The 17,293-nt window shown below is 37.1% G+C and overlaps 1 protein-coding gene across 1 annotated transcript in view; it reads right to left on the reverse strand.

Annotated features, from left to right (window-relative positions):
* Nucleotides 1-291: 291 nt before the first annotated feature.
* The window catches only part of ecel1 (endothelin converting enzyme-like 1), a 53,050-nt gene continuing 36,048 nt past the window's right edge, over nt 292-17,293 (reverse strand). The window contains exons 11-19 of the mRNA XM_007562568.2: nt 15,369-15,472; nt 14,508-14,566; nt 12,795-12,846; nt 9,811-9,878; nt 9,266-9,390; nt 6,825-6,890; nt 5,613-5,708; nt 2,921-2,997; nt 292-2,790 (exon numbers count right to left, since the gene is read on the reverse strand). Of these exons, the coding sequence (XP_007562630.1) occupies nt 2,691-2,790; nt 2,921-2,997; nt 5,613-5,708; nt 6,825-6,890; nt 9,266-9,390; nt 9,811-9,878; nt 12,795-12,846; nt 14,508-14,566; nt 15,369-15,472 (747 nt within the window). The 3' untranslated portion in view covers nt 292-2,690. The remainder of the gene's footprint in view (nt 2,791-2,920; nt 2,998-5,612; nt 5,709-6,824; nt 6,891-9,265; nt 9,391-9,810; nt 9,879-12,794; nt 12,847-14,507; nt 14,567-15,368; nt 15,473-17,293) is intronic.

The following is a 17,293-nucleotide window of genomic DNA, read 5'->3' on the forward strand; positions in this document are numbered from 1 at the left end:
ATATATATATATATATATATATATATATATATATATATATATATATATATAAGTTCTTGTGGTGTAACAACTTATGCAAGGCTCTGTATGTTGTATAGGACAACATCCTAGCTTGTACAGATTATGTTGTATTGATTTCTGGCAGGTTTTGCACGTCATAAACAACCCAGAGGCAGAGTTGGAGAGGTGAACTTTCAATGCCCGACAATGTTAAGCCAAGTGTTTTAGTTCACATCACTCTGAGCTTGAGAACCTGGATGAAAACGCAGTTATTTAACCACCTGGACACGGTGAGTGAGCCTTTGCCTTTATTAGAACATTAAACAGCGACCAACAGAGAGGGAAGGAGAGCAGCCACACGTGGGTTAGCAGCTGTACACTGAGGCGCATGTGTGATCTTCCATGTTAATTGATCAGAATTTAACGCTGCTCTGGATGGAAACATGCACTCACTTCAACGACCGTTACATCTGATATACGTCTTCACTGTACAAAGAGTCTAATCATTCATCTGTTTTGGCATTAACAAATTCTTCATAGAAAAGTAACACTGTGTACAAATGTATGATTCTTTATAGTTACAGTTGGACTTTATTGTACAGGGTGTTGGGTTTTGTGATGAGTTACATGTAACATGTGACCTCCAATAGATCTTCTGTTTTGGCAGCAAGGACTGAAGAGACGATTTCTCTCTTTGGTGCTGCGTGTTGCTACAAATCCTGAGAAAAGTACTCAGCGTGAGTCAACAGGTTTAAAAAAAAAATCTTACAAACACTCACAGTAACGAAAGACCAATGCAGGCAAACATTAATTACAACAGTCGAGACGAGCTGGACACTGACCATTGCTCTCCGTGGCCACAAGAGGGCAGCGATGCAACACATTAAATTCCAACCCCAGAGCGAGAAAACGCAAATGTTTTCTAAAAACTGCAGGTTCCCGACTCCAGGGCCTTGCAATCCACATTATGTCATTTTCTGTTGTTGTGTTGGAAAGGATAAATCCGTCCAAAGTACTTCAGTACATTCACATACAAATATAAAATAAGAACATCTTTTTTTTATTTTTTTTTTTAACTGTTGTTAAATTAGACTAACCTTTTTCTGGTTAGATCAGTTATGGTTACCAGAATTATTATTTATATTTGCTAAAAACTATAATTATTAAAAAAAACAACTTTAAAATGAAAGGTTTGCATGAATTTGTTTAGTATCTGGTGGACTTGCCTTTAAACTGTTTTAGGGTTTCTTCCCATGAGGCTCTCACAATAGTTTGGTGGAATTTTAGCCAATTTTATTATATCATATTATTACTTATTTACCCAAACACAGTTTTTTAAACTCTGTCTGCAAATCCACTGAAATCAGGGATTTCTACTGGCCACTCCAAAACTTAAACTTTAATGTTCTTTGTAACTAATTGTCAGTATAAAATTAGTTACAATGTCAATTTGAAAAATCCATTTGCTACCAAATTTTAACTTTCAGGCTGAGGTTTTGAGATGTTGCTTTAATATTTACTCATGATGTTCTTTCTACAAAATGCCATCAATTGTGTGAAGTGCACTTGTCTCAATACACACAACATGATGCTGCCACCTCTGTGGTACACAGTTGGGATGGTTTCACTGGTCACAGGACTAAACACTAAAATCTTTGTCCTTCAGTCCATTTGCAAACTATAATCTTTTTGTTTTTTTTTTGAGTTGCTTCTGGAGAGGATTCTTCCTTACTCCCCATGCTGGTACAGGACTCATTTCACAGCAGATGACTCCTCTACAAGCTTCAGTCAGCATCTTTGCAAGGTTTGCTTTTTTCCTGGGGTCGATACAAACATTTTACACCAAACTACACTCATCTTTTGGACACAGAACCCGTCTCTTTCCTAAACAGCATGTTTATACTTATGCCTCCATTTAACTTGGATGACATCGTCTGGGTTTCTTCAAATTCTTTAATATCTTCCACGCTGTAGTGAATTGAAATAAGTCTGTTAATCCTAACTGATTCAAAACAGAAAAAGTTCAGTGAGCTCTAATACCATACAGTAAGAAAAACAAAACAAAACAAACGTGTACGCATCTTTTCATAGTGTATGTAAACATGTGTTTTCTCTGGAGGATAATAAAAATATGAATTTAGCCACAGCAAGGTTACTATGAGGTTTAATTTCCTGGCATGAGAGCAAACAATTTGTGAACTGGAAATGGTAGTGAGCCTGAGAGTGACGCCTGCAGATGGATACTTCCTGATTGTTTGGCTGACACTAAGATGCTACAGATCCATATTCACTCTAAATTGACTATTTTTTCATTACATATGAAATAAGTCTTTTTCATACAAAAAAACCCCCAAACAAACAAGAAAACATAACGCCTAACCTGAAACACAACTCTATGAATCCTAAACATAATGTATGAGATATCTGCCAAATAGAAAAATAGATGATTTCAAAATAAATGTCAACATAGAAAAATATTTATAATCACATGATATTTGTACACAAGCTACAGTCACATGACTCATGCTTGGTGAGACCAGTGGTACGCAGTCACTGACGGTGATGATGATGTGGATCCATATGCAGAGGGTCTGAACACTGCTTCCTCCCTGATGAGCTTCGGGAACGTGTGATGTGTCTGACGAAACGGTGAGTTTTGTTTGGATCTTGAAAATGGAGGGTCACTGGGGTCACCAAACAGAGCACTTTTCCACAGGGTTCATCGGAGAACCCTTGGGACAGTTGAAAACACGGGCAAACTCATCAAACTGGGAAACGCTGCCAAGCACCCTGCAGGGGAAGCAAACAGGACAAAAAAAAAGAAGTTAAAAGTGATCCGGAATGTGTAAAATATCGCATTGTTCATGAATGTTTTATAGTAGAATTATTTTTCAAGACCAACATTTGATAAAAATGTCACCTGCAGTGCTCTGGTGCATGCTTGTCAGTGAGCAGCTGCAGATAGATGGACTGAGATCTTCTCTTCATGCACCAGTTCTGACAGAAAAAAACAACAACACAACAGTGGCTTGAAGGGTTTATATCACTTTGGAGCTGGAAAACCTAAACACAGTGAAAATATGAAAGACTTTTAAATCACAGTCTACCTTTAGAATGATTTTTCTAAATAGTAATTTTAAAAACCATACTAAGATGACAAACTGGCTGTCAACAGAGAACAAGCTGTTTTCTTGATTTAAAAACAAACTTTTTTAAAGACATCTCAAAAAAATCTATGTGGTGGCTTACTGGCAATTCAGAAAAGGGATGAACTGAGAACTCTAAGGGGTAGACCTTTTGCTCATAGAATATTAAAAAACTGGAATCAGGCAACTAAAAGAAAAAAAACAAAAAAAACCGGAGATTTTTCTTTAGCCTCGTGTGGCCATAGTGTGATGCACTGATGTCAAAGGTCAGTGCTCCAAACATCATGTCATCACTCTTCCAACAGCTTTTGTGTCGTTTGTATTTTACGAGCTTTATTTCTTTTTATTTGTGATCATGTAAAATAAATATACAGATCAAGAGCTACAGGCTGGAACAGAATTGAAATGAAAAAGCTATAAAAGCATGTAATTACAGTTAGTTTTATTGCATTGACCTTATGAGCATCCCTGTACCACAATAAATTAGAAAAAATACCAGAGCTTCTGCATCTGTAGTTCTGGTCACTTTATGCTTTTCTTGATATTTTCTGCTGTGCTTTTACTTAACCACTTTTTATGGTGTTTTAAACAGCTTTTCTGCAATCGTGATAAATTCTTATGCCTTTTAAAGATCAGTGGATGATGTTTTTTAAAGGCAGGACTCGAGCAAAAGTTGACGAGAGAAGTGTTCATACATGGCCAAAAGTTAAGGCAATCGCATGTGAAGAGTGGCTAGACGTACATTAACACATGGAAAATTGATTTCTCAGCTTGGAATAACTAAGAAAGACATCAATTAAAGATTGAAACTCTGCAGGAAGTTTAAATCTTCCTGGTTGTGAGGTAGTCTGACACAATGCTGAATGAAGAGTGGGATAAAGACGCCCAGCAGGGCAGACCAGAAACAATCCAGAAGCAATTAGGTGATTATCTTGAGCATCTTCCAGCATAATGAAGCACCACGATGAGAAACACACTTCAGACCCACAGCCAAGTAAGGCCTTAGGTCTGACTTGAAGCTGGAAGATAAGCCAAAGTCAACAAATTGTGATCAACTTTAAAGTGCATCTTTATGGTTCTTTTACATATATATATAAAAAAGAAAACCACAATCTGAGGCAAAACTGTAAATATGTTTAGAAACAACTAGAGAGTATTTCAAAGAGTTAGATCAACAAAAATAGCTTTGTTTCTTCTTTGTTTCTTGAAAGAATACGCACGCCTCGTCCACCTGAGGTGTTTGATGCCTATAAACTAAACTTTAGTCTCATCTAAACTCACCTGTTAGAATTTTGCCAACTTTATACCTTTATTAGTTTGTGAATGATGGCAAGATAAAAACAAATAAGTGTCATCGTTCAGCTTAGCAGCCAGGAGCTGAGAGAAACTGGTCTTTGTGTCATGTCATAATTATACCCCAGAGAAACAAGAAGTCAGGAAACAGTAGTTCCTACTTCGATCTCAGAATTCTGATCAACATAAAATAGTGATAATTTGAAAACAATGCTCATCCAATATTTAAATATATATTAACAAAGGATTTTAGAGATATCAATAACTGTGTGCCAAAAAACTAAAATGTGCTCAAGGGTTAGCTTTAAAGGTAAAGTTTTTATGTTTAGAAATTTCAGAGTGGGATCATGGTACTGTAACATAAAAAATAATTAGTTTAAACGTTTCTTTTTCTTTTTCTAATACTTTCTAATTTTCCTCTGTGTACAGAAATGTTGACATGAAAAAAATGATCTAATACAGCTTTCTCTGGTTCACGGTTTTCTCTTGTTGATGCGGTCGAACGCTGAGCAACTGTGGTTTGACTTTTTCCTTAGGTGACGACAAATCAAATGGAATAAAACTCTGCTATTTGTTTGTGATTAATACTTTTAAGGTCCTCATGTTGTGATGATTACATTTCTCTTAACTTATTTTGGTTTTGCAGCTACACCTAATAAGTCTTATGTTTATAAGACACGTGTGTCGGCCTGCTGTGCAGGTTGGAGGGTCGGATTCATTTTGTTCGAGGTGATTGCATCGCCTCAAGCGTTTTTATTCACACTCGCATATGACATTTCAAATGAATGTAAGCACATATTCCTGATTTTCATAACACTTCCCCCAGGGCAGGAGTTTTAAAAAATGAGCCTAAACACACCACGTTGCATTCTTAAGTGTTTTCAGATTCCGCCTCGGTTACATTAAGCTATGAATTTCAATGAAACCACTGAATTTCAATGATGACACGTAATACTTAAAAGGATCAGGGGTGGTCTAGCGCTCGGAGACACCGTGCTGTCATCAAGGCTCTGCTGATTTAATCCCTCTAATACTTAATGTATCTATCAGCTAATGCTGGTGTGTGACACCTACAACCTGTCCTCTACCTTCCAGCTCCAGCTGAGAGTGGCACCTGATATGATTTGATATGTAAATGTAAAGAAAAACAGAGCCGCAGACAAACTTCCTCACCTGTGCAAAGGCTATGAAGAGCAGCTGTTCGTGGGTGTATTTTAGCTTAGGGAGGGGCCTCTCTGGACCGTTATCCCGCACCCATTTTTGATATGCCTGCAAGGAGAAGTGAAGGGATAATGACTGACAGGAAATAGAAAAACAAATAACCTTCGAGTTAGATGTTAGGATGTTTCTCACTTTTCAAAGGAAAGTAAGAAAATGGATGTAGCAGAAAACATTCAAGCAGGCTACAAAATACATACTAATTTATTTTACTGTGATTTTATATGAGGAATCTGCACAAAGTAGTGCAGAATTGTGAATAGAAAAGCGTGAGATGTATTTGTATCCCGTTTGCTGTCTCATCCACACGGTTTTTAGAAAACCACAAAGAGGGTTTTTCCCCCTAACTATTGCTTTTTTCTTACCACTCTTCCATCTCCGCAACCTTTTCCCTGACCTGTTTATTGTGTACGAAAATCTTCATGATGCCATTTGCTCACCAATGTACTCTAACAAACAAGTGAGATCCATTAATTAGTCACAAGGAATCACATTTAGCTTATCCAACTTAATTTATTCTGATTATTAAGTTGTCAAGTTAAGCAAACACAAATAAAGTAGTTTTGACAAATTACGACTTGTGATCATTTACCACATTTTTTTTAAGTTGGAGGCGCATTCTCTCTTCACAGCATTTAAGCTGAGATTAAATCCTTCAAAAGTGGAATTGATTTAGGAACTAGGTAACTTCTGCAGACAACTGGTATTGCTGAATTTTATTTAGAGGTGTCAAAGTAATTAAAAATGAATAAAAATGCATCCCATTCTTCTGAAAAATCTGTATTTCCTTCACAATTATGTGCCACTCTGTTTATCTGTCACATAAAATCCCAAAGAGCGACATAAGAGTTTATGATATTAATGGAAAAAGAGGTTTGAATGTTTTTTCCACGGCACCGCATGTGAATTATGTAACTGTAGGGGGATTAACTTTTGTTTTTACCAGTATTAAATACTCCTCAGTTCAGTGGAGACCTGATATTCTCAGAGAATTATACAAGATCCACATTTCTCTTTCTAAGGAAATAAAAATATTGAAGGAATGAAATTGAACTAAATCAGATGTTTTATCTCGAGTCTAGTGCAGTTCAGCCTTTCCTCATTTAATGAAACAAACTAGGGTGGTTCATAAAGAATAATTCAATCCAAACGCAGGTTTTTACTTACATAGTACGATAATTTTAGTCCTCCCATGTCGGCTATGTTCTCTCCTAATGTCAGGCGGCCATTCACCTGCACACACAGGAAGGACGGAAGATTAATAAACAGTAAAAAGGACTGTAATATCAAGTTCACTGCGACCAGGAGATCTGTGCTACAAAACACCGGTAAGTGCTCCAGTGGGGCTTGCAGTTTTGTGTGACTCACGTCAAAGGTCACTTTGACTCTACATGTCAAACCTTCATGCTGTGTATAATGGAGTCAAGTTCACGTAGCTACACCTGGAAGCAGGATGAAACAGAGAGCAGATGTTTTTGTTTTGATTTCGTAATTTTAAAATGATGCAATAAATTGGACATCGCTCTTTTGTTAAGTGTCGTCATATTAGTTCTTGGACAAATATTGTGATTTCTTGGAACCACTTCCTGTTTTATTTCCTAAGCTAACACTTGTTAGCTAGTTTTGACTTCATGCAGTCGTGGCTAAAATGCTTGGCAGTGGCACTAATGTTGTTTTGCCAGTTTTGTACAATTTTGTTTTAGATTTATAAGATGAATGCATTTCAAATCATTCTAAGTCAGAGATTTATTTAAAAACATTAAAAAAAAAACACATTACCCTGGTGAAAAATAGTGAGCTAACTATTTACTTGAATTTAATCAAAAGCAGAAATGTAGCTGTAAGACAGTCCAGCTGAGTTCAATTTATCAAACTAATCACTGGTAGATTGCTATAAAAAGAACAGATGTCCTTAAAGCATCATCAGCATCTTCAGTTAGAAATGGGGCAGCGCTGTTGCCTAGCAGCAAAAAGATCCTGGGTTCACGTCTCAGAACTGCCCATGGTCTGCACTTTCTCTCACGCGTTGACAGCTGGAGACATTCCTAAGTAGGAATGAGCAGCTGATGATAATGATAGTTGTTTACAATAGTAACCTTTAAAGAAAAATGTTAAGCCTTCACCACTTCACACAAAAGCTCTCACATATAAAGAAAATGCTGCTACGAATTTAACACGTGACAGAACTTTGTCAAGATGATCAAGAAGTGGAGCAACAACGAAAAAAAAACAAAACATTTCTTCCAGACGACCCCACTATGACAGTATGTTCCCACCAGAGCAGAGCTTGTTCAGAATAGTCTGAACAGAAACTGAAATGAAGGCTTTCAGATAGTTGTCTTGTTTACAACAAGGCAGCATAAACCATGTTATGTCCAAGAAAAACATCAAGAATGGAATGAAACCCTGTGAGACGTACAAAGATGGACAAATCCTTTCTAAATGGGATTTTTGAATATTTACGTATTTTATAGTGGGAACTTGCCTGCATTTGTATAGTACTTAATCAAGTCAGATTGCAGACTGACAGAAGTGAGGCTGCCGTGCAACCGGCGTTGAGTCCTCTGACCAGTGCTCTTCATCATGTTGAATTCAATTCAATGTGAAGTATGTCAGATCAGTCTGATTCAGTTTAGTTAAACTGTAAAGAAATGCAGCTGAATTCAGTTAATTAAAAAAATTAAATTAGTAAAAAACTGTCCTTTGAACCAGCAGATGGGCTCAAATCCTGAGAATCAATATAATGTAGTGATGTCTGAATGTTTTCCAACATGACAGAACATGGTGTCACAAGAAAAAAGTGATAACTAAGAAGCTCAAATAAAACTGTTATTTACCGATACCTGTTATTTAAATATGATATATGTTCAAACAAACTGTGGTTTTTCCTTTAAAATATTTTGCTAAAACTTAGGACAGAATTCAAATAAAGATTATTGGTGTCTAAAAAGTACTTTAATAGCATTAACACGATAAAGAAAGCCAACAGAAAAACAAAACTAATCTCTGTGTGTTGTTTTCTAAATAAAAAAAATTGTCATGAGAGCAAATTGAAGCAAAATAATGTTTACTGTAGAGTTGAGAAAATGCAATACAAAAATAGTGTAAAATTTAAAGAGGGAATCTGAAACTACAGTATGAATCTTATCATGTTAGTACTGATTGCATACTGATATAGACTCGGTATCAATATTATACTGTAATTTGACTGTTTGCATAATTTTGTTGCTGATAAAACACTTTAAACTTCTGAAATGAACATCTTTATCATCTAAAATATTGAAAAACATCTAAAATTACTGAAGCCACAGAATAAGTTCAAGCCGTTTGTCCACCAGAATGCTGTTAACTCTGCACCTCTAACAAATGAATGAAGTGAAACTCAGAACCGGGACGGTCGAATCAGTCGTATCACAAGTTTTAGTCGTATGTTGTGAGAGTCGCCTGCCTCCATTAAACAGGACAGAAATTAAGAATTTACAAGTTATTTCAACAAATAGAATCACTATATCTCAGTGAGAGATATGCACAAATATCAACTGCATTATGAAATAAAATCAAATGCATTTTCAGTCAGTGTTACTTGTGTTGTATGGATTAAAACCCACCTTCTGGTTATATACAGTGAAGTTATCGTAGAGCTTGACGATGCATTCGGCCTTTTTCTGGAACTTTCTGTAGGACTCCTGAGTCCACCACTGTTTGAGGTTGCCGTAGCGATCGTACTGGCCCCCTAGGGACATGAACCATTGCATCACTAAGATGAAGGGCAAAAGTGAGGGTGGATGTTGAATATTAGCATGAAGTCAGCATAATCTATAACTTTTTTCCACAGTCAAAGAGCTGCCAGACATGCTGTCGCTCCAGATTTTGGAGAACAAATTATACTGCAAGTTCCCCTTAGTTTGTTTGTAGATTAAACCCCTTTATACTGCAAGCATAAAATGCACCATCTTAAGAGGCTTATGTTGTTCAATTGATTGCTAGGTGAATAGCAGATATCGAATGAGCGTCATGGTAATTTTTGACTGGGATCAAAAGTTATAAGTAAATAATAAAGAAGCACAGTGAGGATGCAAAGTAAAAAAATGGCAAAAAAAAATAACGTTTGTTTTATGCAATAAAATATGGACAGAGAGGTTTTCATTCTTACCCCAGTCATCATAACCGTGTGTCAGCTCATGGCCGATGATAGCTCCTATTCCTCCGTAGTTCAGGGATCTGGAAGCAGAATGGGAAAATGGAAAATTACTGAGATTCAAACTTAATCGAGCCGCTGTGCTCACAGTGGTAACTGTTGATGAACTTTACAGAGAGTTAGATTTAACTTTTTTAAATTTTGAGTCTGACATTATGAGTTCAGTTTGTCCTGATCTTATTTAGCCAACATACAGACGTTCCTATGTCACGGTTCCAGCAGCCATCTTGTTTGAAGAACGGAGTGATCACATGGTTTTGTTGTCCTTGCATCACACCCTCATACACAGACACACACTGCCACATTATTATATTTATGACATTTCCAATTAGAAATCTAGTAAATAGAGCGGCACTTAGAAATAAAGTGTTTCAATGATTTCAATTGTTCTTTTAATAAAATCTATTGTTGTTTTTGAAAAGTTTGTATTTTGTAAGATTTGCTAGTTCAAAACCCCCTGATGTTATAACCTTGGTATTGAGCACTTTGAGTGTCTTATTGTGACAAATTAATCTAATGTAACTGACTGGTGGTGCAATGGGAATAATTTTATTGATAAATAATGCTGTAAGACATTTATCAATATTTACTAATAGCTACACTTTTTCCTTACACTTTTCTTAAAGTTGCCCTCTAACAGGCATTTCCCCAACATACAATTAATATCCTACTGATTTTTCAAAGTTAATGCTATTTACATGACCTCTTTAAAGCTTCTGGCAAAAAAAGAAGCCATTTGACCGATTTAAAGTGTCTCATTGCTGTCAGTTACTTGGCTTTCTTTGCTTGTGTCCCCTTGTCCTCATTGGAAATTCTGCTTAGCCAAGCAGGATTAAAAAACTGAGCAAATGAGACCTTGCTTGAATCCATGTGTTCTGGATTTGTATTGAATACAAATCAAAGCAATGCCACCTTTTTATGCTTGCATTAATTAGAAAGGATCAAATATATGTTTCACAAGGAATGCACAAATCCATAGAGGGACTTGGAACATAAATCTTAATTTCCCTAGTTGTTGATTGGTAAAAAGAAAAAAAAAAAATGGCACAAATCACGTAAGTACCCAAAGGTTTCCAATGTCCTCCCCAAAAAGCCTCACACTGCCCCTCCCTCTCCCTGAACCCTGTGTGGAGCGGGAGAGGTGTGTGTGTGTGTGTGTGTGTGTGTGTGTGTGTGTGTTGTACATGCAGATCCAGAGAGCGATGAGAGGGCAGACTTAAGGCTATTCACATGGCTACATCTGAAAATGACTTTCTGACAGCTAGTCGATAAGCTGCCTCACACTGGGCCGACTCCCTTGCTAAACTAACAGGCTGTTTGAAGCTTCATTATGCTCAACATCAGTGCAGAGGTGTGAGTGTGTGTGAGAGTCTATATGGGAGGTTGAGGCTACTGCAGTAATAACTTTACGGTGACGTGTCTGTGTGTGTGTGTGTTGGTTCGGTCATTAATTAAAATCAATTCGCATGCATAGCTACCACTAGCAAAAGTAGTGGTGATAACCTCTAATGAAGACATAAAAATGTAAGGAAAAGCTGAATGCGCCAGCCACTAGGTCTAATTAGTTTAGGCTTGTGAGTATCTAGTTGTTCAGGAGAGTTGTAAAACTACAGGTGAGATAGTGTCGGTAAATTTCAGTCAAAATTAAAGCTAAAGTAGTTAACTTTTATAAACAATATGTTTTTGTTTTGTTTTTGTTTTTCATATTTGTTAAAACTGTCACTATGTTGTAACAGTAGAATAGGAGACAAAAGTCAAACTCCTCTGCTTCTTCCCTGTGGTCCTACTGCCATCTGTAGAAATGCACTGCTTGGTCAGGAACAACCAATCAGAACCAGGAGGAGGGTCTTAGTGCTGTCAGTCATTCTCATGTATGCACTGCTCACACCCTGCCCTTTGCTCACTGCTGTGCTACAGCCGTTAATGGGGCTAGTTAGCATGGCCAACAATGATGGCAGATAAACAGCTTTACTGTAATGGTGAGTTGTTCGTCCACCATTAACATATTTAGCAGCGTGTACATGAGCGTGATTGTATTTCTGGAGATGGCAATAGGATCACATGAAGAAGGCAGAAAAGGGTCGATTTTTTCTCAGATTGTATGTCTTATATTATATTGTCATCATGACATAGTGACAGTATTCATAAATATAAAAAAAACAACATAATTTTCTGAAATAAAAGTTATCTACTGCAGCTTTAAAGGTATTACATTTGGAGCAGGGTTTTCTTTCTTGGTCAGCACACTCAGTTTATGGTGCAGTAAAAGTAGAATCACTAGTTTCTCATTCATTTTAGCATCGCTGATCATCTTGGTGCTTCTGCACATTTCTTAGACTCTGCTTCAGCTATTTTATTCTGTACAGTCTTTCATACACTGCATATGTGACCTTACTGTACAGTCTTTGTAGGATTGCTTCATTTAAAATGTGTATGTCTTCTTTAGTCTGCCTTTCACTTTGCTGCTGGCACACCTGGATGTCCTCTCTGAGTGACAAATAGACGATAATTCGACTCTATTCTGTGCTATCTGCTTATAATGACGATACGTTAACCTCTGAACATTACAAATTGTTGTAGCCAATATTTCTGTTACTGTAATTCCTTAGCACTTTATTAGAAAAATCTCATCTGATAGCGAAACTCAAGTGAGAGCATTAGATCAGGCAGCGACAGACAGGGAAGTGATCTTCTTTCATGCACCATCAAATTACTCGACGGACTTAAATTTAGGAGACGACCTTTCAATGACACCTGTTCCATTAGCAGTGGCTTGTTCAGTAATTGAGCTCTTGGTGGGCAGTTAAATTGGTTTAATCAGGTGTGCTGGGACGTCAGGAGAAGCAGAGGGTTTCCAGACTAACGCGGGTTTTAACGACCTCTGCTGCAGCTGCGGAGCGGCTGTGGGTTCTCTGTGGAGAGGCAGTGGGGATACTCACTGTGGAAATTCAGGATTGTAGAGGGTGGGCTGCAGGATGCCAGCAGGAAAAACTGTGAGACAGATAGAAAAAGGTGACATGAGAGAGTTACAAGTGTTTAGAAATTACTCACTCAATAATGAAAAGAAGACGGGGATAATTTGCTCAGGTCAGAACATGAATGAGGTGGTAAGAATACAAAAATTAACAAGAGATGTTTATTTTAATGTTCCCAAAAAGCAAAACTAAAGAAATCCATCTATCCATGAATATCTTTTGGATTAAAGAAAATGTATATTTAATGTGATGCAGTTCTGTGTTGCCTTTAAGCCATATGTGTTTTGCTTACACTTCTAATACATTGTCATACTATTGCACATCCGCCTTACATTTTAGTGGCACAGGAAAAATGAATAGCCTTAGTAAATAACATTCCTAATGCATTAACTTCTAAACTCTGCTATTTACATAAGTTGATCTTCGTCTAATTCAGGGCGTCATGAATTTTTTTAAATATCAAAAACGTCCAAAACATGCGAGCCACCGTTCTCACACACATATTTCATGTAACATAATGGAAATCCAAAGATTTTTTCACTTTGCCCAGTGATACATCTTAAAAGTGAACGTGATTGTTGGTGCTACATTCGGTTTATTTCAGTGACTGATTATCTGTAACTTTTATCAATCATTAGAATTTTACTTTTAGAAGGTCAGCTTAGTATGCATAATTTTGAAAAATAAAAAACAACAAGAAGGTTAAGATATGGAAAAGTAAAATATGCCTTTCTGATTCAGTTGAACAAAATATATTCCACACCATTGAACCAGACATGCACAGACTATTCCAACTAGGAGTACATTAAAAACCACGTAACTACTTCAAAGATGAGAACTTGGTGTTTCACAAAATCCGTTTCATTTTCTCATGTTCAAATATAGAGGTTTTAATCTGCCAGCATACATGGCAAGATAAGAAAAGGTGCTACAGCAGCTTATAGTAGAGCTATCTTCAAAACCGTTCTGGTACTACACCTGGAAGTTATTTTTTCAAAAACGCCCTGCAAAGGTTCACATTGAGAGGCAGAAATCTGTGATACAGCAACAACTTTTGAGAAAGCAGAAATCCTTAGTCTTAAAATCAAACTTGACTACACTTGTAAAAACTGTGAACACAAGGAAGGAAAATGAAAAAAAATGTGGATAACTTGAGAGGAGTAAGAGCTTATCTACTTAGAAAAAAAATATTCCAGTGGACTCTGATGACTGCGTTTGTCAAACTCCTTCTGTCCCCCAGCATCAATCTGTGAGCACGCCATTGATTTTCCTGGAAGAGATTGAATCCTTCAGGCAGACACAGACGGCGGACCGATCCTGGGAGACGATGAAGAGTGAAGGAAGGGGTGATAGCGCTAGGCTAGATTTGTTAAAGCTCAGGAAGGTGATACTGCTTGTTTTTCCTTCAGGGGTGCATTAAACATCCAACTGTTGTAGAAAGGGAGGAATGAGGGGGATTACAGTATGGGGAGATTTACATGTTTTGTTGTTTTGTTCCTCCAGAAGTCATTGTGTTTGACTTGCTGTAAACAGACAGCAACACGGAGTAATTGTCTGTGACTAAACACAGGAAGGGTTCCCTTGTGTGTGTGTGTGTGTGTGTGTGTGTGTGCGCGCTTGTTTGTGGCAGAATCCGGCACTTGTATGGCCATGAACAATGAAAAGTCATGCACTCACCCATTTGATTCTTGTTAGGCAGGTAGTAGGCATTAAGAGCCTGCGGGGGGAGAAGCCACCTGAGGAAAAAAAAAAATTGGACAAAAAAGGTTTTAGAGACAAGATCCCCTCACACTCTATCCACTCCAAACACACCAAACAGAATCACAAACACAGCTGCCTTTATCCCTCCAAACCCCCTGTTGAGATATCCACTCTGTAACATTCCACAGCTGACGCGCCTCTGTGCATACAAAAACATGGATGGTTCCTTTATGGTAATCCACTTAAAGCCAGTAAAATCGATTGGCATAGATCCCCCAAATGACTAACTCCGACAGACTAAGATGCCCTTGTTCCAGCTAAAGGAGTGATGGCTCTGCATGGACTGAGGAGAGACGGTGGAGAAGCGACAAGACAGACGATTTCTGTCTTTATTTAACACCGACAAAACCTAGTGAGTGATGGAACGTCCACTTTTTGGTGATAAAGAGGGCGTATGTGAGTGTGGGCTAACGATACCGTTGTGTCAAGCATGCTGGAATACTAATGCGCCTGTAATGTGTTGTCATAACAGAAATGCACTCAATCCAAGCCGAGCAGGGCTGTATTTTAGAAAAATGAACCGTATGTCCCACAGCACTCTTCTGCTGCCTGGCTGCTACAGATAAGTACGTCAAATGGATTTTCTGCAGCTGTTTATGATGATTTAGGATCTGTGTGTTTAATTTAGAGGTACATCAGCAAACATGGCAATAGAGAGATTTCTGGGAACACATGTTAGGCATGTTCGACACCTGAGAGTCACGCAGCAGGGGAAGGGATGCGTCTGAAACATGCAGGATAATGTTGGGAATCACAGAACTAAAGGGTGACACTCACGCCGTCTTGTCCACTTCTTCGTGTATTTTCCGGACAGACAGTTTGATGTTGAACTTAATGCTGTTGAGGATATTCTTGAAGTAGGTCTTCTTGTTCACATCAAACTGCAAAGCAAGAGCACAAGTTTATATGTAGAAAATAAATAAATATAACAAATTAAGATTTTAACAGTTTCTTCTTGGAAAAATTGCAATGAATTTCCACTGCATAATTACACTAAAAGAACATCTTAGATCTATTTTTATTTATTTATTTTTTTGCATTAGATTAGAAACTGGGATTTTAATATAGATTTCCCATAGAAGAAAATGTATTCATCCTCTGTTTTGCAAATAATTTATGCTTTTAATTATTATGAAACCCATACATTTAAGTGAAATATTATTTTTTTAAAAATGGCAACACATTTCCTACAGTACATTTTAATCATATTCATAATTTCTCTCTTAAAAACATCATGTAACATTTACAGCGCTGAAGTTTTATTTAACCGAACTAAAGACAAACATGGCTCTTTGGATTGTAGTTAGCAGATTCCTGATCTAAGCAGTACTTTGAACTCGACCGATAAACCAGAATCTTTCCATTTTTAGCTTCTTCGGCTCTAACCAATGAATATCCGGTAGGAAACAGAAAAATCTGATCTTTTTCTTGTCTTTGAATGCACCATGTGATCCAGTTTACAACACTCGTTGCTTTTACCAAGTGACACAAATGTAAACATTTAAAGTTTCAGGTGAAGTCAGAAGAAGCACACACATGTAGACAACATAATGAAAACTTGATTTTTGTCAAATGGTCTGTAGTTTATTGAGGAAGAGAGGGGAAATTAGAGAGAGCAAATATCAGAAAGACTAAGATTACACAAAAAAAAAGAAAAAAATCACTTCGGCCGACTTCAGTGGCCCCTGACACATTTTCGCATTTTCACTTATTTGCTAGGTAAATAAAAAAATTGAATTGTGATATAAGATACTAATAACTTTGCTTCATCAGAAACTATTCACAAATAAACTTAGCAACACACAGGAAAAATTTCACAGAATTTCTACTCCACATTTCTAGCAATGCTAGCCCTGCGATGTCAAACTCTGCCTCTTTTTTTTCTTTGATTGGGAATTTTTTAAAACCCTGTCTAGTAGCATCTGGATCCCTTTACTGATTCTAATATAAATACTGATGACAACTCACAGCAGGAATGTTGGGGGAAAAAAAACAGTAAGGCTAGACACTATCTCACTGTGAATCTGCCTTTTCACTTTGGACAGGCATCTCTCCAAGCTTGTTCTACCTGCTTCAATTGGAGAGGATTGATAAAGTGAAGCAGTTTTTTTTTTTTTTTTACTTAGACATTTCAAAACCTGTTGCAGATGTTGTAGGCAGTGCACACCAACTCACAAATTGAAATGTAGATGTCGAATTGAAGGGCTATGATAATGATTGAGTCCCATGAGGGAACTCTATTTGCATAAACTTACTTAAAAACATGCTGCAGGATTTTTGGAGAGGAAACTACTCAGAAAAGTAACAGCAGAAACTCAGGTTTCTCTCCCCTAATAATATCTTCCCCAATGGATGGAAACTTTAGCGGATTTGTGTTGATGTGTCGTTAATAAAATTAGTAGAGCTAATTCTCAAGAAGAAGTACAATGTTTATAGGTAAAGTTAGATTCATGATATTAATTTGAAAATCAAAGCATTTTGCAGAGTTAGCCGGATGTGACACTGCAGGTTGCAGTTATTCATAACAAGTTGAAGGTAAAATATGAACATAATTACACTAAAACAGCTGAGATTGTATGCAATTGTTCTGTAGCTAATGTTTCCACAAGCTTCCATGCTTTTTGCTATTATACTCCATCATCAGGACCAATTCCTATAGCATAATTAGCTTTCAGAAAAGTTCTGCAATCTCTGTATACTTG

This window comes from Poecilia formosa, unplaced genomic scaffold (genome assembly GCF_000485575.1).
Source record: "Poecilia formosa unplaced genomic scaffold, Poecilia_formosa-5.1.2 Scaffold138, whole genome shotgun sequence".
NCBI classification, from domain to species: Eukaryota; Metazoa; Chordata; class Actinopteri; order Cyprinodontiformes; family Poeciliidae; genus Poecilia; species Poecilia formosa.